Source organism: Entelurus aequoreus, linkage group LG21 (assembly GCF_033978785.1).
Source record: "Entelurus aequoreus isolate RoL-2023_Sb linkage group LG21, RoL_Eaeq_v1.1, whole genome shotgun sequence".
In the NCBI taxonomy this organism is placed as follows: Eukaryota; Metazoa; Chordata; class Actinopteri; order Syngnathiformes; family Syngnathidae; genus Entelurus; species Entelurus aequoreus.
Genome location: NC_084751.1, coordinates 38,782,523 through 38,805,358, shown reverse-complemented (window position 1 = coordinate 38,805,358; position 22,836 = coordinate 38,782,523). Strand labels below are relative to the sequence as shown.

The 22,836-nt window shown below is 38.7% G+C and overlaps 1 protein-coding gene across 1 annotated transcript in view; it reads left to right on the top strand.

The window, feature by feature from the left end:
• Positions 1 to 22,836, top strand: part of atp8b1 (ATPase phospholipid transporting 8B1) — a 72,790-nt gene that overhangs the window by 44,577 nt on the left and 5,377 nt on the right. Inside the window, exons 11-29 of the mRNA XM_062031638.1 lie at positions 533 to 621; positions 835 to 1,025; positions 3,767 to 3,851; positions 4,020 to 4,143; positions 5,686 to 5,729; positions 5,820 to 5,982; positions 8,586 to 8,774; positions 9,969 to 10,081; positions 10,189 to 10,353; positions 12,184 to 12,295; positions 12,448 to 12,523; positions 13,279 to 13,411; positions 16,434 to 16,562; positions 16,642 to 16,798; positions 16,867 to 17,090; positions 17,167 to 17,250; positions 20,444 to 20,689; positions 22,178 to 22,316; positions 22,415 to 22,545. Of these exons, the coding sequence (XP_061887622.1) occupies positions 533 to 621; positions 835 to 1,025; positions 3,767 to 3,851; positions 4,020 to 4,143; positions 5,686 to 5,729; positions 5,820 to 5,982; positions 8,586 to 8,774; positions 9,969 to 10,081; positions 10,189 to 10,353; positions 12,184 to 12,295; positions 12,448 to 12,523; positions 13,279 to 13,411; positions 16,434 to 16,562; positions 16,642 to 16,798; positions 16,867 to 17,090; positions 17,167 to 17,250; positions 20,444 to 20,689; positions 22,178 to 22,316; positions 22,415 to 22,545 (2,594 nt within the window). The remainder of the gene's footprint in view (positions 1 to 532; positions 622 to 834; positions 1,026 to 3,766; positions 3,852 to 4,019; positions 4,144 to 5,685; positions 5,730 to 5,819; positions 5,983 to 8,585; positions 8,775 to 9,968; positions 10,082 to 10,188; positions 10,354 to 12,183; positions 12,296 to 12,447; positions 12,524 to 13,278; positions 13,412 to 16,433; positions 16,563 to 16,641; positions 16,799 to 16,866; positions 17,091 to 17,166; positions 17,251 to 20,443; positions 20,690 to 22,177; positions 22,317 to 22,414; positions 22,546 to 22,836) is intronic.

The window sequence follows — 22,836 nt, the reverse complement described above, 5'->3', positions numbered from 1 at the left end:
TTTTGTACATATATTGGTTGCACAAGTCTATAAACTGCAGATGTACACATTGAAACATTAAATATTTACACAGGCGCTTGTGTTCATTCACAAATTTAACAAAAGACAGTGCCTGTAACATCATACAGGAGCCTACCAGAGAGGTCATTGAGCGTAGTCTTCGTCCTTCTCTTGTTCGTAATGTATTTTCATTCCGTGCGGTGGCAGTTTTCTTCGATGGCCGGGTTTATCGCCTTTGGCTATGGGGCTGCATTTTGTGCTATTTTTATATTCATGCAAACTTAAGCACCATTAATACATATTTAAAATGAATGAAATTTAGTCATGATTAATGGAAGTTGGTCCAAAGACACCCTGTGATTAATCTGATTAAAAAAGTTAATTGTTCGGCAGCATTGTATTCTGTTTAATAATAATATTATATATGAATGATGGTTTTACACATATGATTAGGTATTTAATCATACCATGTAATTGTTTTATACAGAAGAGAAAAAAAAATAAAAAATTCTAATATCAATTGTTTCTGAAGGTGCTGACACAAAAATCATGAGAAATGGAGGAAAGACACGATTCAAGAGGACCAAAATTGACGAGCTGATGAACTATATGGTCTACACTGTGAGTAAGCGTTTTTAAATGAAGAAAGGGTTACAATTTGTTACCTTGAGACATAATGTGCTGTCCAGATATTGGCATAATTGATTAACAATTCTCAGGATTTAAATTGATTTGATAATTAAATATTACTTATGATATATTTAGTTCACAGCTAATAAAACCATTTAATTGACAGCATATATCAATCATTATATTTATCTACTGTTCCTGCAGATATTTGTCCTCCTTATCCTGGTGGCAGCAGGACTTGCCATCGGTCACAGCTTTTGGTATGAGGAAATTGGTGCCAACGCCTGGTATTTATATGACGGAAGAGATGATAGTACCTCCTACAGGGGATTCCTCAGCTTCTGGGGTTACATCATTGTTCTGAACACCATGGTGCCTATTTCACTCTATGTCAGGTCAGTCAAAAATAATACCGCCATTAATACCTAATGACACTTTCAACCTTCAAAACAGTTTTGTGGAAACTGGTTTGGTACTTTTTGTGTGATGCTGTACTCACAATGGAAAAAAATGTGACACTCAAACAGGAGACATTCCACCAATTTTACTTGTTGTAACTCTCAAAATATACTTGTTTTCAACTTTGTGTGATAATACACATATTGAACTACTTAAAATGTGTTTTGGCCCATTTCATCTTAAGCAGAAGATTACTCATTTGAGTAACAAAACAGAAAGGTTTTTAGAATTGAATATTTTTGCTAATAGCATGTTGACACTAAGCACATGACAGTGATTTCACACATTTTTTTTAATAAATAGACCAAAAAAATAATTCAGGTAAAAGTACTGTGCTGAGATTTAAAATTCCACAGTCATAGTTATGAGCGCCTCAAGGCTTTGAGGAACGTTCCGGTGTTCTCAGATGTCCGATAAGTGGAGAAATGGCCGAGTTAAAGCGAGTAGGAAAATAAGAATTTTTGTGTTTTTGTGTTTTATCGCGCCGACATCTAACATTGGAGTCAATTGAGAGATTTAGACGCATTTCTTGGCTTTGAGAGCCACCAGAAGCCAAATGGGACACACGAGCTCCATAAAAATGACATTTTCTGAGAGAGTACATGTGTGTCAACGTTTTCACCGATGCACATGACAGTGGCATAAATGATGTGGCTGTGAGGACAGGTTGTTCACCAAAAAAAAAGCAACTTTTCGGGGCTTCCACGCTGAGAGTGAGAGCCGTCCGCTTTAATGGAGGAAGGCCAATGGCGCTCGGCTCCTTCTGATAGCCATCTAGCCAAAACCAAATATTTGACGTCAAAACTTTTTAGCCAGGGTTAAAGTAGACAAGTGTGTGAACAAAATGAGACGTTAAGCACCAAGCTACGTGAAAGTATGACTGAGCTACAAGAGGAGGTAATCACGCAGGTCCGAGCGATCTGCTAGAAATATTTGCCATTATAACCCATTCTATTGGCCCATTTTTATTTATTTATTCGTGAATAGTGTTGCCATGGTAACACGAAATGCACCCCATTTGAAGTCCCTCTCTTGCCCTTATCGAGACCTTTCCGACGGCATAACATACTGTATGTGGGGGTCTGTTGGTTGGTTCGTCGCTTATTATTCGCAAGAGTTTAGGATAGAAAAACAATAAAAAAAATAAAAAATAAAGTTTGAAGTATGAGCAAAAATATAAGCTGATTGCATTGCAGCAGGCCCATAATTAGTATATCATCAAATACATAATAATAAATAAATGAGTGAAATGTTGTTCTTCCCATGGCCTGCAAAGGATGTGAATGATGCAACTTCCTGTGGACCATGTGGCTTAGGGTAATGTTAGGGCAGTGATTCTCAAACTGTGGTACGCAGGCTTCATCAAGTGTTACACTAAAGAATCACCCTAATTAAATATTTTAATGACGTGACTCAAGCCGTTATCCAAGGTTTATCAGCCTTCAATGGAAGTCGTTACAGTCCGACTACTGTAGGACGTAGTCGACCTTAAAATAACCAATTAAGACACAATCAGAACCGCCTTACTCCGTCATTTCTATCACTCAACACGCACGGGAGCCGTGAATTCTCCACATTCTCCGCTTATGTCTGCCCTTGACCAGCCTCCCAGCCAATCAACACGCAGAACACATGTAAACAAAGAGGAACATTGGCAGAGAAAGCTGCATGTAACAATGATGCCTTTATGGCCATGAGAAAACAAAACGTCCGTTAAACTAGATAATAAATAACTAACTAAATAAACTAAATGTTTAACATAACATAGGACCCAGTCTGTTACAATATAAATAAAATATTTAAAAAATATTAAAACCACAGAAAACACTCAAATATCTTATTAACTAATGACAAGAAAATGAAAGGAGATATAATTCAAGGTAATTATTTTTAAAAGTTTGCAAGTGCTTCTGGGTACAGTTTTATTTGACTTTTTAATTTTTAGTACAATGTTTATTTAAATTTTAGGTGTGATGAATTTTATTTGATTCATTATTTTAAGTACAGGATTTTACTTTCCCATGTCCAAACACAGTGTTACTGTTCAAACTATGTGTAATTATACAGTGGTCAAAAACAATAAATATACTTTTTTTTATACTAGTTTTAATGAAAACTTAGGCACTACACTACTGTATTTTAATGTTGGACATCATGGTGGTTCTTGGAGAGCCCTGTGTTTTTTGAAGTGGTACCTGAACAAAGTTTGAGAATCACTGTTAGGATAACAGGTCTGAGTGAAAACCCGCGGACACGACTAAAATCTGAATTTTAACGTTTTTTTTTAACAAAAAACTGAAAGTATAGTTGGGATAAGGAGTATCACAATTATTAAAAAATATATCTACGAAGGATTTAAATAATTGTATTTCTTGGTAAAGTCTAATTTTTAGACAATTTAAATTTTTTATTCAGGGTAGTTGAAATTAAATTGTTTATTAAATATGCAATCAAATCAATTTGTCGTGCATTTCGCTTAAAAAAAAAAGTATTCAGTTATTTAATTGTGCCTTTTTACATTTTATTTCCTGGAGATGCAAATGGTACCGATTCAGTGAAATGGCCAATAAATAAACCTGTGTTCATGCAAATGTCTACAAAGCAGAAGTAACCATGCACATGCAAAATGTTGTAATGTTGTTTGTGCATAACACGTTTTTGTTTGCTCTGTGTTCAGCGTGGAGGTGATTCGTCTTGGCCAGAGTAAGTTCATCAACTGGGATCTGCAGATGTACTATGCAGATAAAGACACACCAGCAAAGGTACACTTGCAGTGCAGTTAGCCTCCAACTATTCTACCTTCTTGGGTGTAACTTGACATTCCCTTAGGTCAATGTCATCAAATTTAGTTACCAAAGTAGTGGAATGGCTCTGTTTGTTTTTGTAATGAGTGCGAACATGACAATGCTTTTTGATCCAATTCTTGACAGGCTCGAACTACCACCTTGAACGAGCAGCTGGGACAGATCGAGTACATCTTCTCAGACAAGACGGGGACGCTGACACAAAACATCATGCAGTTCAAAAAATGCACCATTTCTGGACACAGTTATGGTACTTATTAACTGTATCCTATTACATCGGTCTTACAAAACCTGAAACCAGTGAAGTTGGCACGTTGTGTAAATCGCAAATAAAATCGGAATACAATGATTTGCTAATCCTTTTCAACCTGTATTCAATTGAATAGACTGCAAATACAAGATACTTAACGTTCGAACTGGGAAACTTTATTTTTTGCAAATATTAGCTCATTTGGAATTTAAAGCCTGCAACATGTTTCAAAAAAGCTGGCACAAGTGGCAAAAAAGACTGAGAAAGTTGAGGAATGCTCATCAAACACTTATTTGGAACATCCCACAAGTGAACAGGCTAATTGGGAACATGTGGGTGCCATGACTGGGTATAAAAGCAGCGTCCATGAAATGCATTGACAAACAAGTATGGGGAGAGGGTCACCACTTTGTGAACAAATGCGTGAGCAAATTGTCGAACAGTTTAAGAACAACATTTCTCAACGAGCTGTTGCAAGGAATTTAGGGATTTCACCATCTACGGTCCGTAATATCATCAAAAGGTTAAGAGAAACTGGAGAAATCACTGCACGTAACATTGAATGCCTGTGACCTTCGATCCCTCAGGCGGTACTGCATCAAAAAGCGACATCAGTTTGTAAGTGCAAAATAAAACTCTACTATGCAAAGTGAAAGCCATTTATCAACAACACCCAGAAACGCCGCCGGCTTCGCTGGTTCCGAGCTCATCTAAGATGGACTGATGCAAAGTGTAAAAGTTTTCTGTAGTGTGATGAGTCCACATTTCAAATTGTTTTTGGAAACTGTGGACGTCGTGTCCTCCGGAACAAAGAGGAAAAGAACCATCCGGATTGTTACAGGCGCAAAGTTCAAAAGCCAGCATCTGTGATGGTATGGGGGTGTATTAGTGCCCAAAGCACATTTGTGAAGGCACCATTAATTCTGAAAGGTACACATAGGTTTTGGAGCAACATATGTTGCCATCCAAGCAACGTTATCATGGACGCCCCTGCTTATTTCAGCAAGACAATGCCAAGCCTCATTCTGCACGTGTTACAACAGCGTGGCTTCATAGTAAAAGAGTGCGGGTACTAGACTGGCCTGCCTGTAGTCCAGACCTGTCTCCCATTGAAAATGTGTGGTGCATTATAAAGCGTAAAATACAAATTCACGGATTACACGTCGCGCCAACTTCACTTCACGCTTGCTTTGTTGTCATGGAAAATTGCAACATTATTTCGAGGGAGTCTATCTAAGTGAATCGGTCACACTTTGCCTCTCCCATCACTGGTACCTTTTGTAGTGGTTCCAATATCAGGGACCTGTACCAGACAACTTTACTGTACGAACGAGCTTGGGTCAATCCAACAGACGATCCAGCAGACAACCGGAGAGACCAATAAATTGGGTTACAGTGAAATGCTAACATACCTAGAAATTCATGATAATGTGGTTTGAACTCCAAGTTATATTATATTACTTGTAAGGCATAGAACATTTTGGTTGAACTCCAAATTGTTTGGATATTCCATTGTATTATGTGGATCTTTTCTCTCCACAGGCAATCCAACCACTGCTGAAGGAGTGAATCTGGACAGAGGAAGGGTAAAATAAAGTGTTTCCTATATATCCATATGATGCCACAATATCTTCGATCAGTTGAAACTAAAGTTGCCGTCTGTTTTCTCCTAAAAGCCAGTGGACTGGAGCTGGAACGCGGATGCTGACAAAACATTCCAGTTCATGGACAACTCCCTAGTTGCCCTCTTGCGATCCAAAAAGGATAAGGATGCATTGGAATTCTTCAAACTCCTCTCCCTCTGCCACACTGTCATGGTGGAGAGCAGTGAGGGTTCCGGTAATTATATTTCAATGAAAAACTCTAGAAGCCATTTTTTTCCCCCATATTTTTATTATTAAAGGTGCAGTTTGCAGAAGGCTCTTTTTACCAAAAAAATGTAAGACCACCACCAATGGCTAGCATATGTTACCACTTACCAATACTGGTTTAAGAGAATATATTTCTCAAAGGTTTATACCAGGGGTGTCAAACTAATTTTAGCTCAGGGGCCGAATGGAGGAAAATCTATTCCAATGTGGGCCGGACTGGTAGAATCATGGCGTAATAACTTAAAAATACAACTGCGACACCTTCAGATTGTTTTCTTTGTTTTACTTTGGCCCAAAATAGAAGAAGCACATTCTGAAAATGTACATATCACAAAATATCCTCTTGACAAAACACACAAGTTACCGTATTTTTCGGACCATAGGCAGCACCGGATTAAAAGGCGCACTGCCGGTGAGCGGGTCTATTCAGGGCTATTTTCATACAAAAGGCGCATTAAAGGGGTCATATTATGATTTTTTTTCTAAATTTAAAACTCTATCTTGTGGTATACATAACATGTAATGGTGATTCTTTGGTGAAAGTGTTGCATAGATTATGTTTTACAGACCATTTTCAAGTAGCTTTCTGAGCGTTTCTTCAGGATGCGGTGGTCGGTCTTACCTATCTGCGACCGGGTCTTCTCCCTGTCATCTTTGTGTAGCGGTGTAGCGTGCAAGGACGGGAGTGGAAGAAGTGTCAAAAGATGGAGCTAACTGTTTTAATGACAGTCAGACTTTACTTAAATCAATAACGGAGCAGCATCTTCTCATCCGTGGCTCAATAATGCAACATCAACGCCGGAAATGTGTCCTGTGAAAAACCGTCTGACAGAAACCCTCGAATAACTAAAGTTCTGTGGGTGAATTTTGTAAACCCACTACAGTTTTTAGCGCTTTGATAGCTAGTTTACTGACAGATATAAGTAAGAACTTTAGGCTACTTTATATTAGAAATGGCAGCAGCAGAAGATGAATGCCACATAAGAAGATAGAGAAGAAAAAGAAGCTTATGACTATGGTGTCGACATAGACTACAATAACCGATGCGCGCACATTTTCAGGACTTATGCAGATCCCAAATACACATCAGCAGGTACCAGAAGGTATGAAAAGTTGGTTTTGCATTATATTGTGAAACAAAACGCCAGATAATGTCTGCTAATAGGTGCCATTTTGCGGTCCTTACACACGCACCATAATAATACTCGTATGTATAATACTCTGACAATCCATCAAGCGGTGCGGCTTCATAGCTTACCGAAGTCGTACTACATTTTGACAGATTTTTAAACGGCAAGTGTAAGGTTGTATATTCTCAATGGAACATTTTAAGTTTTGGTGTTGTTTGCTGGCGCATCTTGCAGTTTACACGTATCTCTTGTATATGGCTGCCATCTACTGGTCACACTTATCATTACACCATGTACCAAATAAAATTGCTTCGAGGTCAGTAAGCAAAACCAGAAATATGCCTTAAATGAGGCGCACCGGGTTATAAGACGCACTGTTCATTTGAGAAAATGAAAGGATTTTAAGTGCGCCTTATAGTCTGAAAAATACGGTGGTTGAAAATTCTGAGGAAAAAATTGGTGCAGTTTCAAAAACACCATAAAGAACCCAACAAATTTAGACTTAACCTCAGTGTGTCTACAAAGCAATTAAACTTTAAGTCACAGCCGATCTGGTATAGAACGCAATACAAAACAAATAATAAAAACTTTCCTATGTATCAAATACCTCATTTGTCATTTCCACATATTAATCCTGTGCTAACTCAACAAACCATACAAACTGAGTTAGAAACTATTCAAGAGGGTTGAGATACTCCGCCTTGGAGGCAACACTGTATCGATAGAAAAATGAAAACTGTGCAGTGTGTGAACAATTTCAACAAACCAACAATAAAAACGCACACTGTTGACTTTCTTTAAATCTGCACAGAAGGCAATAATCTTCACAGAACGATATCAAGTATTTTAAGTGGAGTTACCAATTTTTATTTTACTCCTGTTTGTTTTACGTTAGGTCGAGGGGGAGGAGTCAAGTTGGTATACTTGCTCGGTAAGAACTATTTGCTTGCCTAACAGAGTTGCTATTGCGACATCCAGTGGACACATTTAGAACAGCAGTTTCTTTAATTTAAAAACGCAGCCTAATTTTACGCTTGGCAAACTCATTTCGCAGGCCGGATCGAACCTGTTCCAAAGCTGTATTTGTCACAATTAAAAGTTAAAGTTTGTAAAAAAACTAAAAATAAATAAATACTGTTAGGCCCCTTAACAAAATGATTGGCGTTCATAGCTGTCTATCACAGCTGTCTGGCGAGAACGTGCACATTGACAAAAACATTTTGAGAAAAAAAAAAGGATTTGGACCAATGAATGATCTCCCACGCTTTTCTAAACAAAGCTTTTATACCATAAAAATATTTATCTGTGCATGCGTGTATTGGTGGGGCATGGCCTACATTGTTGGACCAGGAAGAGGACGGGTTAGAATCCTTGCAGCCTGTGCTGCAAACAGCACCTTTTAAATTAAATGAGTTATTTATTTGATATATTTGTGTGTCAGGGGAGTTGGTGTACCAAGCAGCGTCTCCAGATGAGGGCGCCCTGGTGACTGCAGCTCGGAACTTTGGCTTTGTGTTTCTTTCCCGGACCCAGGACACCATCACCATCAGGGAGATGGGAGAAGAGAAAAGCTACGAGATGTTGGCGCTGCTCGACTTCAACTCTGACCGCAAGCGCATGTCCATCATCTGTATGAGTACTCGCACAAACGCACACACTACTCACTGAAGGTTAGGGGGTGTTTGGGTGTCACATTGTGACATCATGAGAACAATACCACACCTAATAATTGACCAAGAGAACCTCATCATTTAAAAGATGTTATTAGAGCAGACCTGGGAAACTTAAGGTTGCATGCGGCCCGTTAAGCATTTCAATCTGGCCCGCCGGACATTCACAAATAATTTTTAAACGTTTTTTAAGTCTTGAACTATACAAAGTATTTCAATGGGAGCGGAAGATGAATGCCACATAAGAAGGTAGAGGAAAAAGAAGAAGCTTATGACTACGGCGTCTGCACGGATTACAATGGCGGACGAGCGCACAAAATTTCAGGACTTTATGCAGATCACAAATACAGATCAGCAGGTACCAGAAGGTAAGAAAATTTGGTTATGTCTGCTAATAGGTGCCATTTTGCGGTCCTTACACACGCATCATAATAATACTCCTATGTTTAATGCGCCGACATTCCATTAAGCGGTGCGGCTTCGTAGCTTACCGAAGTCGTACTAAAATAATTTTCACAGATTTTTGAGCGCCGTGTGTAATGTTTTATATTCTCAATGGAACATTTAAAGTTTTGGTGTTTACTGCCATGTACATATAGACTACATGTATCTCTTATGTATGCCATCTACTGGTCACACTTATCATTACACCATGTACCAAATAAAATTGCTTCGAGGTCAGTAAGAACAACCAGAATTAGGCGCACCGGTTAATAAGGCGCACTGTCGATTTTTGAGAAATTAAAGGATTTTAAGTGCGCCTTATAGTCCGAAAAATACGGTAATCATGAAGGTACAATACCATCCCCCCGGTCCTTAGTTTTCTGGAAATCCATCCATCCATTTCCTACCGCTTATTCTGTTCGGTGTCGCGGGGGGCGCTGGAGCCTATCTCAGCTACAATCGGGCGGAAGGCGGGGTACACCCTGGACAAGTCGCCACCTCATGGCCCCTTAAAACAATTTACCGGTAGTTAAATATCCCTGGTTAAGAGAATGTCAAAATACGTTAAACTGCGCAAGGTAATAGTGCATTTTAGCTTCTTCCCAAATATCCCTTGTGAGTAGTGTACACACAGACATTATGCAGTATTTACTGCGACCGTAAGCATTTTAAATCTGATTAAATTGTCTTTTTTTCTTTTGCTCTTTCAGTGAAATTCCCAGATGGTCGTATTCGTCTCTACTGTAAAGGAGCTGACACAGTCATCTATGAGCGTCTTTCGCCAAATTCCAAACACTTGGAGTCCACACAAACCGATCTGGATGTGAGCTCACTTGGCTTATCTCTCATTTCTACCAGTAACATGTTGCCTTTGTTCTACGTTTGGAATGCAGAGAAGATTTGTTGATAATGTGGGTGTTGTCCCTGCAGAAATTTGCCAGAGAGACCTTGCGTACACTATGTTTGTGCTACAAGGACATCAGCGCTGCAGAGTATGAATCCTGGACCAGGAAACACACGGAGGCTCAGATGACAATGGCCGACAGAGACGCCGCCCTTGATCATGTGTATGAGATGATTGAGACCAACCTGTTGGTGAGTGAAAAGTTGTCAGGCTTTTGTTTGAAAAGCAAATCCATTGTATGCAAAACACAAACTGACACTTGATTTGTTCACTTCATTGGTATTCATCCCTTTGTAGTTAGGTGTTTCCCCCTACATTCATTTATTTGTGGCGGTCCACTTAGACTTAGACAAACTTTATTGATCCACAAGGGAAATTGTTCCACACAGTAGCTCAGTTACAAAGGATAGCGGTCAGGTAATAGACAGATATCATCTATTGCTGTATGGCGAGTGATTACACAACTGGATGGAGTGCGGAATGAAGGAGTTCTTGAATCGAACACTGTGGGAACAAAGCTCAGGGAGCCTGTCTCTCAATTGTCTGGTGGACTGGGTGGGCAGGATTGTCCATGATAGTGAGCAGTTTGTCTAGTGTCCTCCTGTCCCTCACTGACACAAACGCCTCCAACTGCGTGCCAATAGTTTGGCCGGCTTTCCGGATCAGTTTGTCAATCCGGTTTAAGTCCCTTTTGCTGGTGCTGCTCCCCCAACAAACCATTGCAAAGTACAGGGCACTGGCCACAACAGACTGATACAAGATCTCCAACAGCTTGCTACACACATTAAAGGACCTAAGCTTCCTCAGGAAAAAGAGTCTGCTTGGTAGGCCCTTTCTCATAAACACATTACATCTACATTGTGAATGTAGAGTAGAAGGCATCTTAACGCTGCTTCTTAACTCGCCTCACACGCCCCTGGTCTGCCAGCAATTCTCAACAAGCAGCGGATCATGTTGTTGTGTCCCCGACACCTCCCACAGACATCCGGAATCAATCACGGGCTTGTGAAATAAGACACAGAAGAAAGTTATTCGCAATTTTCAACATACAGTAGTACCTCAACTCACAAACGTAATTGGTTAACTCAAAAAAATCATATCTTAAATGAACTGAAATCAATTTAATCCGTGCTTCCCCTGGCCCCCCAAAACATGTACCATGCCTTTTAAAAAAGCTTTTAGATTAAAAAAAATTGTATTAAAATCAATACAATAGAAAACAAACTAATACAGTATTAGTAATGTACATCATCTACCTTGGAGAGTGGACTTTACTGTATCCACTTTAAGTTAAGTTGATCTCTAGCTTTAGGCAAATGTTAGCGAGTAGTGTTTTGGGCAAATCTTGCGCCATCTAGAGGCGGGGGGGCTCGTTAATCAAATTTTTGATTGCAACTTAAATCTTAACAATAAGTCGAGAAACTGTATCTAAAACACACATAAGTTAGAGCACTTGTAAGTCAAGTTAGTACTGTATTTGGAACTCTCTACTTGACACTTTGAAAACTATACCTGCACTTGTCACTTTCAAAAAACAAACACAATTGGGGCTAGTTGAGCAACAATCGTGTTCCCATGTTTAGTTTTTACTTATTTTTACTAATTGGTTTTTATCTAGTCTGCACTTTGTCTGTGTTATTATTATTGTTTTTTATCTAGTTTGCACTTTGTCTGTATTATGACTATTATCATTATTATCGACTCATCTTTGCCTCATTCTTTTTATTTTCCTATTTTAATTATGTTGGATCTCTGTTGTTGTTGCTGGGGACAAGTGTTGTAAATTAGCTTTGGCTACAAACACTGTGGTGCATACATTGGATAACTGTTTCAGATGTCTATGTTTCTGTATCCGTCCCAATTTCAAATAAACCTTTATTTTGCGTCGTTGTTCAGCCCAGTCGCAGATAGATTGCAGTGTTGTACATTTTCTAAATAAATCTCATTGAAATTCTTTCCTTTTTGGGGAAAATCTTTTAGTTAAAAAAAAGAAACATAAACAAATGTGCCTTTTTGTCCAGTTGATTGGAGCAACAGCAATTGAGGACAAACTGCAGGAAGGAGTACCGGAGACCATTGCCAAACTGGCCATGGCCAACATCAAGATCTGGGTCTTGACCGGAGATAAGAAAGGTAGCAAAAACTTCAAAAAGAGCTATATACAAACAATGGTTCGTTTTTAGTGGGGGTTTACTACAGATTTGATTAAATAGTGAGAAGGTTTGAAATTAATCATCAGGGAGAACATTTTGTGTTTTTTTTTCCAATGATTTTCTTTTTCCCAGAAACTGCCGAAAACATTGGATTCTCATGCTCCCTTCTGACCGAAGACATGCACATCCACTTTGGAGAGCAGGTCAAGTAAGTTGTATTGAAATAATCTCCCCTGAATTTCTAAATGTCGGTAATAGTCCCTACAGAAACATTTGCAAAACTGTACTCAGTATAAAATGGAAATGCAGTACATGATTGGACGGTGGCAGTGTGGTCAGCTCATCTGCTGCACCGACGGCAGGTTCTGCATCAAATCTGGCTCAGACGTCTCTCTGTGAAGTTTAGGTGTTCTCCTCGTGCTTATGCGGACTTTCTTCGGTTATTACGGCTTTGAATTGTCTATAAGTGTGAATGCTTGTTTGTTTATATGTGCTCTGTGTTTGACTGTTGACCAGTCTAGGGTGTACCCCTTGCCTAAAATCTAATTACCCTTTGCGTTCATATTTCGCTGTTTGTTGCATTTTTGTTGTGTTTCGCTTGATTGTAAAATATGTCGATCGAGAGGGCGTGTAACGTTCATATGTTGTAAATATTCAGTGTTTTATCGTTCATAGTTAATATTGTAAATCCTACATTCTTTATTTTCATGTACATTCTGGGTGTCTCATTCAGTAAAAAAAAATAAAATTCCTTTGCGTTTTTTAAGGTGGTCTGTCATAACGTTTTTAGCATTCAATCAGACATTATTGTGAGGTTTTGTATTAGTGTTTCTAAAAATAGATAGACTGGCCCCCAGACACATTTTTTTCTCTAAATTTGACCCCAGAGTCAAAATAATTGCCCAGGCCTGGTGTATTTTCTAATGTCTCAAAATAATCTGCATTTATTTGCTGTTTCTTCAGTGAGAAGCTGTCCATCCGTCAGGCAAAGAGGAGAAACGAGCCTCCAATTCAGAGTCGAGGCAGAAAGAGACCTGCTGAACCATTTTTCACTGAGCCGGGCAAAAACGCACTCATCATCACTGGAGGATGGCTGGTGAGATATTATTCATATTCACCATTGATTTGTTTAACTTATGAGTGATCTTCCATTATTTTTGGATTTAAATGTTCCCCACGGTAAGGAGGAAATCAGTTGTATATCATATTGTATATGTACAAAACACAAAACCAGTGAAGTTGGCACGTTGTGTAAATCGTAAATAAAAACAGAATACAATGATTTGCAAATCCTTTTCTGCAAAGACAAGATAGTTAACGTTCGAACTGGAAAACTTTATTTTTTGCATATTAGCTCATTTGGAATTTCATGCCTACAACATGTTTCAAAAAGCTGGCACAAGTGGCAAAAAAGACTGAGGAAGTTGAGGAATGCTCATCAAACACTTGTTTGGAACATCCTACAGGTGAACAGGCTAATTGGGAACTGGTGGGTGCCATGATTGAGTATAAAAGCAGCTTCCATGAAATGCTCAGTTATTCACAAACAAGGATGGGGCGAGGGTCACCACTTTGTGAACAAATGCGTGAGCAAATTGTCGAACAGTTTAAAAACATTTCTTAACGAGCTATTGCAAGGAATTTAGGGATTTCACCATCTACGGTCTGCAATATCATCAAAAGGTTCAGAGAATCTGGAGAAATCACTGCACGTAAGCGATGATATTACTGACCTTCGATCCCTCAGGCAGTACTGCATCAAAATGCGACATCAGTGTGTAAATGATATCACCACATGGGCTCAGGAACACTGGAGAAAACCACTGTCAGTAACTATAGTTTGTTGCTACATATGTAAGTGCAAGTTAAAACTCTATTATGCAAAGCGAAAGTCATTTATCAACAACACCCAGAAACGCCGCCGGCTTCGCTGGGCCCGAGTTAATTTAAGATGGACTGATGCAAAGTGTAAAAGTGTTCTGTGGTCTGACGAGTCCATATTTCAAATTGTTTTTTGGAAACTGTGGACGTCGTGTCCTCCGGACCAAAGAGGAAAAGAACCATCTGGATTGTTATAGGCGCAAAGTTCAAAAGCCAGCATCTGTGATGGTATGGGGGTGTATTAGTGTCCAAGGCATGGGTAACTTACACATCTGGCCATGTGACACGGTGGTAAAAATGACTCTGTGCCAATTTTTTTGCAATGTGTTGCTGCCGTTAAATTCTAAGTTAATGATTATTTGCCAAAAAAATTTTGTTTCTCAGTTCGAACATTAAGTATCTTGTCTTTGCAGTCTATTCAATTGAATATAAGTTGAAAAAGATTTGCAAATCATTGTATTCTGTTTTTATTTACGAATTACACAACGTGCCAACTTCACTGGTTTTGTTTTTTGTATTTTATATATTATATATGTGATGAAGTGTAATATCAATTTTAAATTGTTTCTTTTTTTGTCAAATTGTTCTTTGTTTTCTTGATTAACTTTAAATCCTGGAATGTGCCTTTGGACACTCCTAATCTATTAATTGGCCATTGTTAATATGCAGACATCCATAACTGACACAATTTAAAATGGCCCAAAGGTAATGATGATAACGATAGTACAGTGATAATAATGATGATAAGAATAGTAATACAAATAGTAATAATAATGATAGCAAATATTTGAGTAATTATGCTGTTAGTAATGATAATATTATAAATTAAAATAATAACGATGACCTTAATGTGGGCATAGAAAGTGGATGATGGATTATAATGGAGTATAATTATAATTTACATTTAATATTTTTAATAATGTTAATACAATCATTATTATTGTTATTATAAGTATTATTATAAGTGATAATTAACAATAACAATGTTGTTATGTTGTGTTGTGGTTTAAGTTTATTTCGAACATGTATACAGACACAATATGGTACATCATATAATCTACATATTCTCATTTCTCTTTACATGTTCGAAAAGAAGTAGGAAAAAGCAACGCTTATTTAATCCTACCCCTTTTCCAAATCAGAGCATTTACTAACCCATGTGTTCACTTCTTGTTCTCATCTTGTAACACAATTTACATCAATGAAATACAACAGTTCTCTTAATAGTTAAGCCAGTCATGATTCACATAATAATAATGATGATTATAATAATAATGATTATTATTATTATCGCCATTATTATTAATGAGCTTGTCTGCCTTTTTATAACTAGCCATGGGATATTAGCAGGATGGGTAAATACAGACCAACTATTTAAAACTGGCCTTGGCAATTATTTTGACTCGGAGGGGCCAAATTTAGAGAAAAAAATGTGTCTGGGTGCTGGTATATCTATTTTTAGGAACACTAATACAAAAACTCACAATGTCTAAAAACGTTATGACAGACCGCCTTAAAAAACGGAATGGAATTTCAAATATTTTTACTGAATGAGACACCCAGAATGTACATGAAAATAAAGAATGTGGGATTTACAGTATTAACTATGAACGATAAAACACTGAATATTGACAACATATGAACGTGACACCCCCTCTTGATCAACATATTTTACAACCAAGCGAAACGTAACAAAAATACAACAAACAGCGAATTATGAACGCAAAGGGTGAAAAAACCCCCACCTACAATCTGATATATCTGATATATCACTAAGCTTTAGAACTTTGTTGTAAAAATTTCCTTCCACGTCTGTCCCTGACACCCGCATTTTCAGGCCGGCTCTGGAAACACTCTGTGGAAACACTCCCCACCCACACTGCTTGGCGCCTCGTCTGAGCTGCTGTGACTTAGATTACCATAGTAATTAGTATATCATGCAAAAGCGCAGATTCCAACCATTGAAATACTTTGTATAGTTTAAGACTTACGGCCATTTGAAAACATCCCTGCACATCATGATGGCAGGTACAGTTTTGATCTTAAAGATCTAAACAAATTATTTGGGAATGTCCGGCGGGCCAGATTGAAAAGCTTAACGGGCATTAATTTACCCAGGTGGGATTTCGAAGGATTTATAGCAAATTATTAAGGCTAAAGATACATTTATTCATAGGTTATGATGGTACCCTTTTTTTGAATTGTCATCAATTCTTATTTGTCTCCTATCTTGTCAGAACGAGATTTTGTATGAAAAGAAAAAGAAGCGCCGCCGTTTGCGTCTTCGACGTCTGGGAAAGCGACCGCCTCCCAGCAGTCCTCAGGATGGACAGCCTATGAACGACTGGGAGAAAGAAATAAGACAGGTACATAAGATGTTGTCATATGCTTTTGTGTGGAGGATTACATCATCCCAAACAAGAAATATGCTCGTTTTTTGGACAGATTGACTTTGTGGACATGGCCTGTGAGTGTGAGGCAGTGATCTGCTGCCGTGTCACACCCAAGCAGAAAGCTAACGTGGTCAGTCTGGTCAAGAAATACAAGAAGGCTGTCACCTTGTCCATCGGAGACGGCGCCAACGATGTCAACATGATTAAAAGTATGCCTGCCAATATTTTCTTGGCTCAATATCTTAATAAAAACAACTTTTTCTTCATGTCCCTCCAGCCGCAGACATTGGTGTTGGTATCAGTGGTCAGGAGGGGATGCAGGCTGTGATGTCCAGTGACTTTGCCTTTGCTCAGTTCCGCTACCTGGAGCGCCTCCTGCTGGTACACGGACGCTGGTCCTACATTAGGATGTGCAAGTTCCTCCGGTTCTTCTTCTTCAAGAACTTTGCCTTCACTTTGGTTCATTTCTGGTACTCTTTCTTCAACGGATACTCAGCCCAGGTCCGTATCTTGTCTTGTTCAAAGGGCAATGAAACGCCATTAAAGTTTGGTCATCCGTCAATGCGTCTCTTTGTAGGTGACTTTCGAGGACTGGTTCATCACGCTGTATAATCTTTGTTACAGCAGTTTACCGGTTCTTCTTGTTGGACTACTTGACCAGGTAAGAAAAAACAACATTGTCATAGCGATTGACATCACAGATCCTGGATGTGCTCAGATGTTTGTTTTAATACAGGAATTATTTAGATTTATTTCACATGTTTACCTGCTGGAGCCACCAGACAGTAGAGTTTACCTCGGACTTTGTAACAGAATGTCTTACTTGACTTTCCACTGTGGGGTGTGTCAGCTTTGTAAATATTGTGAGAGCAAACTGGTATGTCTGAGTGCATTCAAGGTGTGTTTATTAAGTTGCTCTCCTTTGATCTTCTTTGTCTCAAACATGCTGCGTTGTGTCTAGCATTAGCCTTTTTACATTCTTCCACTGCGGTATGGTGCTGATCAACTTTCTGAAAACACAGAACACATGACAAATGGCCAATTAGTTGGATAGTGTTGTGTTCTGGTCATCATATGTCATACCTTTTTGTATCTTTGTCTGCTGTAATAAGTAGAGTTTGGTTCTGTCTTCTTTGGGAAATACATTGCTTTGCATTGTGTGTTGCTATCCATTCTCTTGAACAGTGGTTCTCAAATGGGGGTACGCGTACCCCTGGGGGTACTTGAAGGTATGCCAAGGGGTAGGTGAGATTTTTTTTAAATGTCTGTCAAAAAGAACTGTGAAAAGAAATGCGACAATGCAATATTCAGTGTTGACAGCTAGATTTTTTGTGGACATGTTCCATAAATATTGATGTTAAAGATTTCTTTTTTTGTGAAGAAATGTTTAGAATTAAGTTCATGAATCCAGATGGATCTCTATTACAATCCCCAAAGAGGGCACTTTAAGTTGACGATTACTTCTATGTGTAGAAATCTTTATTTATAATTGAATCACTTGTTTATTTTTCAACAAGTTTTTAGTTATTTTTATATATTTTTTTCCAAATAGTTCAAGAAAGACCACAACAAATGAGCAATATTTTGCACTGTTATACAATTTAATAAATCAGAAACTGATGACATAGTGCTGTATTTTACTTGTTTATCTCTTTTTTTTCAACCAAAAATGCTTTGCTCTGATTAAGGGGTACTTGAATTAAAAAAATGTTCACAGGGGGTACATCACTGAAGAAAGGTTGAGAACCACTGCTCTAGATTACAGTCAAACTCAAGGCCTGGCCCGCCATCATCTTTTTATGTAGCTCGCCACGTCGTTTTATCTGGCCTGCCAAGGACTGGAAATGATAAAGCACTTTCTGGCTAAATGTATTTGTTCTTTGAATAATAACAGAAAAATTAACTGCATACAACTGCATATGTTCTACAGTTTAAAGGGGAACTGCACTTTTCTTTGGATTTTTGCCTATAATTCACAATCCTTATAAGAGACAAGAACACATACCCGTATTTTCTGGACCATACGGCGCACTGGCGATGAGTGGGTCTAGTCAGGTTTATTTTCATACAAATGGCGCACCGGATTATAAAGCGCATTAAAGGAGTCATATTATGATTTTTTTCTAAATGGAAAACACTTCCTTGTGGTCTACATAACATGTAATGGTGGTTCTTTGGTCCACATGTTGCATAGATTGTTTTACAGATCATCTTCAAGTCGCTTTCTGACAGTCGCTTCAGTATGTTTTGTGGGCGGTCTTATTATGGCCTGACACAGATAAACATGCACACATTTTGACCTTTGAATGCTCTCCGGGTACACAGTTTGGTGGCTTCAGTTTCCAGTTCAATCTTTTAAACCAGAATTAGGTTTGGTAAGTTTTTCCCTCTTGCAAAAGGGACATTTTCAAGTCTGCAAAAGAAAACGTTTTCGAAGGAAAATAAATTCCACCCCCGACAATGATCCAGATGTCGCTTTAGTACTCATAAAATGTCTTCAAGGGTGGAATATCTGACCGAGGCCCGGTCAACTACATCTTAATGACTAATGCAGCATTGAATAGCCAAAAAAGCAAGGAACTCCTGCATAACAAAGCAACTGAAAACGTCGATGGTTGTTTTTTTCCCCTCTGTCTTTATTGTGGAAACAATCATTACCAATGAGTCTTGAAAGGCAATAAAGATAAGCCATGAAGCTTTGTTTGAATACTTTAACTTAATGTGACAAAGGGTCTCCGAATGGCCACCTTGGAAGGCTTAGATTGTCTTACAAGATGTTTTGCCTCCCATCCAAGACGGCTTCCTCAGTTAATTCTCACAGACTAGGATAGAATGGTATGGCACACTTTTAGAGGATAAATGCTTTGGATCCTGCACCTTTCTCTCAGACAAGAACCGTTCTATCCAAGTCTTTAAGAAAGAACTGATAGGTGAGAGTCCTCTAAGACCTATGTGTCAAAGTCAAGGCCCGCGGGCCGAATGATCTATGGCCCCTAGAATGATATTTGATTAGTATTAGAACCGGCCCGCAGGCCACAGCCGCCTGCTGTGATTTTTCCACGCACCTATACTTCATCAGCGTTGGTGCTAGGAATTTTCAAAATGGGGTCCCATGGACTCCGTCAAGTCATATAAATGGGGTGCCACAGTACATTTTTGGGGTCCCACTTTTTTGTAACCGTTTTGAAAACAAATGATAAATGTATGCATTATCCTGTTATATCGCACATTCTATATTGTGCTTTGGAAAAAGGTTGTCATAAATGTTTCTTAATTCATTAAAAAAATAATACAAAAGAAAACCCATTTTTATGCATATGTAAATTCATTCAGTTATAAACATTCATTCACTTTCTTCTTTCCTTCATGGATCTAAACTTTACCGCTGCCGGTATTTTTTTCTGTATTTTTATTGTAATATTTTCAGAATGTGTTTGTTCTATTTTTGACCAAAGTAAGACAATGAAAACAATCTGAAGTTGGCTTTATTTTTTTGTTTTAATGTCATGATTTTAGTAGTCGGGCCCCCGTGTGCACAGATTTTCCTCCATGTGGCCCCTGAGCTCAAATGAGTTCGACACCCGTGCTCTAAGACCATCCGAAGAGTCCGGTTGCGATCTATTTAATGCCCTGAGAATACAATGACCTGATAAATGAGATTATTCGCAGGCACTGTTTAAAAAGCCTGATCCTAATGTCTGTGAAATGTAACATTTTTGTAGTAACATTGTCAAATTTGAATTGCAATTATGGCCCCATTGTGTTTTTGATTTCAGCGCATGGAGAAGTCCAGGCCCAAACAAATGTTGCATCTTAAAAATGTCCAGTCTTTCTTATATTTGCATTTTCCGCAGGATGTTAATGACCGACTGAGCCTCAAGTTCCCCAAGCTCTATCTGCCCGGCCAGCAGGGGTCGCTGTTCAACTACAGGAACTTCTTCATCAGCTTGTTCCACGGCATCTTTGTCTCCCTCATCATCTTCTTCATCCCTTACGGAGCGTTCCTGCAGACCATGGGGCAAGATGGAGAAGCCCCCTCGGACTACCAGTCTTTTGCTGTGGTCACTGCCTCGTCACTGATTTTTACCGTCAATCTGCAGGTGAGTTTTTCACACCATGTTTGGGTTGTAAGAAATATTACAGTATGTACAGTACAGGCCAAACGTTTGGACACACCTTCTCATTCTACATATAACATATAACCCAGGGGTCGGCAACCCAAAATGTTGAAAGAGCCGTACTGGAACAAAAATACAAAAAGGTCATCTGTCTGGAGCCGCAAAATATTAGAAGACTTATATAAGTGTTATAATGAAGGCAACACATGATGTAAGTAGCTAATTAGCTATATTAGCCTACTCTCAAAATGACTGTGTCGCAGGCTGACGCGAATCTTCGTTGACAGAAATGTTGAAATGTAATATTTATTCTACACATTTTTACAACATTGGAAAACATTAGTAAAACTTCTCAGAGGGTGAGATAACACCTGGAAATGACTGTCGTGGAATTACCAAAGATATAGCAGTGCGTGTAAGTTAAAGGAAACGGCAGGCTGTCTTCTTCTAATGGATTTATTACAGTCTTTGCAAGCTGGCTAACATTTGCTGTGGTCTGGAACAACATGGCACACTAACAACTATCAGAAATGCAGCCAATATTACATACAGATAATGTGGCATGAAACATGCAAATATAAATTAAATACACAAACAACATAAGTAAAGGAAATTGAATGAGCTCAAATATACCTACAAACGAGGCATAATGATGAAATATGTATATACAGCTAGCCTAAATAGCATGTTAGCATCGATTAGCTTGCAGTCATGCAGTGACCAAATATGCCTGATTATCACTCCATAACAAGTCAATAGCATCAACAAAGCTCACCTTTGTGCATTCACGCACAGTATAAAACGTTTAATGGACAAAATGAGACAAAAAAGGAGTGGCATAAAACACGTCTTTCTGTGGCGGAGAAAATTATACATGTAAACAAACTTGAGTCACAGTCCACACAATGGTGAGGTCAAGGGCCGCTGAAATTAGTAGGACAAAACGGTGCTCACCAAATACTCTCACCAGTGAAGCATAAACACAAACATATTAAACAGTGGGCGTTCTAACAACCAGGAAGGTTTGTGTCATGATTATCCTCCTACAGAAATCATATTACAACAAAAAATATATTTTTCACCCCATTTTTTTTACCATTTCCATACATTTTTGAAAAAGATCCATGGAGCCACCAGGGCGCCGCTAAAGAGCCGTATATGGCTCTAAAGCCGCGGGTTGCTGACACCCGATACAACCCAAAGATAAGACGTTGATGTTTTGTTTAGGTAGCGTAGCATTCATTGGATTTAGCATATTTTTTGCACAAAATATAGCAAATAGGTGACTCCTGCATACTTACATTATTTGGTGGAGGAAAAGGTTTAAGGCGTCCTTTATCTGCAGTGACCACCAAAGTCTCCCAGTTAGTGATACCATGTTTATTTGAGAGCAAAAGGTTTACCAGGATGTCAGCCATTGGAGTGTAACTTGATAAAAGCTACAACGTTGTCATGTCTAATCACTTTTAGATCTCCCTGGACACCTCTTACTGGACCTTTGTCAACTGTTTTGCTGTTTTGGGAAGCATAGCCATCTACTTTGGAATTATGTTTGACTTGCACAGCGCGGGGATACACGTCATTTTCCCCCAATTTTTCACCTTCACAGGTCAGTGAGTCATGCCCTTGGTTTAGTATAAAGAATGTATTAACACACCAAACTTGAAACACTGCTGTTTTTTAACGTCCATGTTGTCTGTCTTGCAGGAGCGGCCTCAAATGCACTTCGCCAGCCTTACTTGTGGTTAACCATCATCCTGACGGTGGGCATTAGCCTGCTGCCTGTGGTCTGCATCCAGTTCCTCCATAAAATCATCTGGCCCTCCATAGGAGACAAGGTGAAGCAAGGCTACCAGGCCTTTTGGAAAAAAGAAAAAAAAATCACAATTGTGCAGAAAATTTTTATTTACAAAGTTGACTTATGTCAGGAATATCCTCCAAATTATTTTTTTTTGTCATTTGGACAAATACAGTAGAGCATGCTCAAGTCAGTCACGTTTATGTCAATAATCCATCTATGTGGACCAACTCATCAAGTCGCGTTCTTATTAAGTTCTTAAAAGTGCCTGATTAAGTCGACCTCGACATACAGTACAGGCCACAAGTTTGGACACACCTTCTCATTCAAT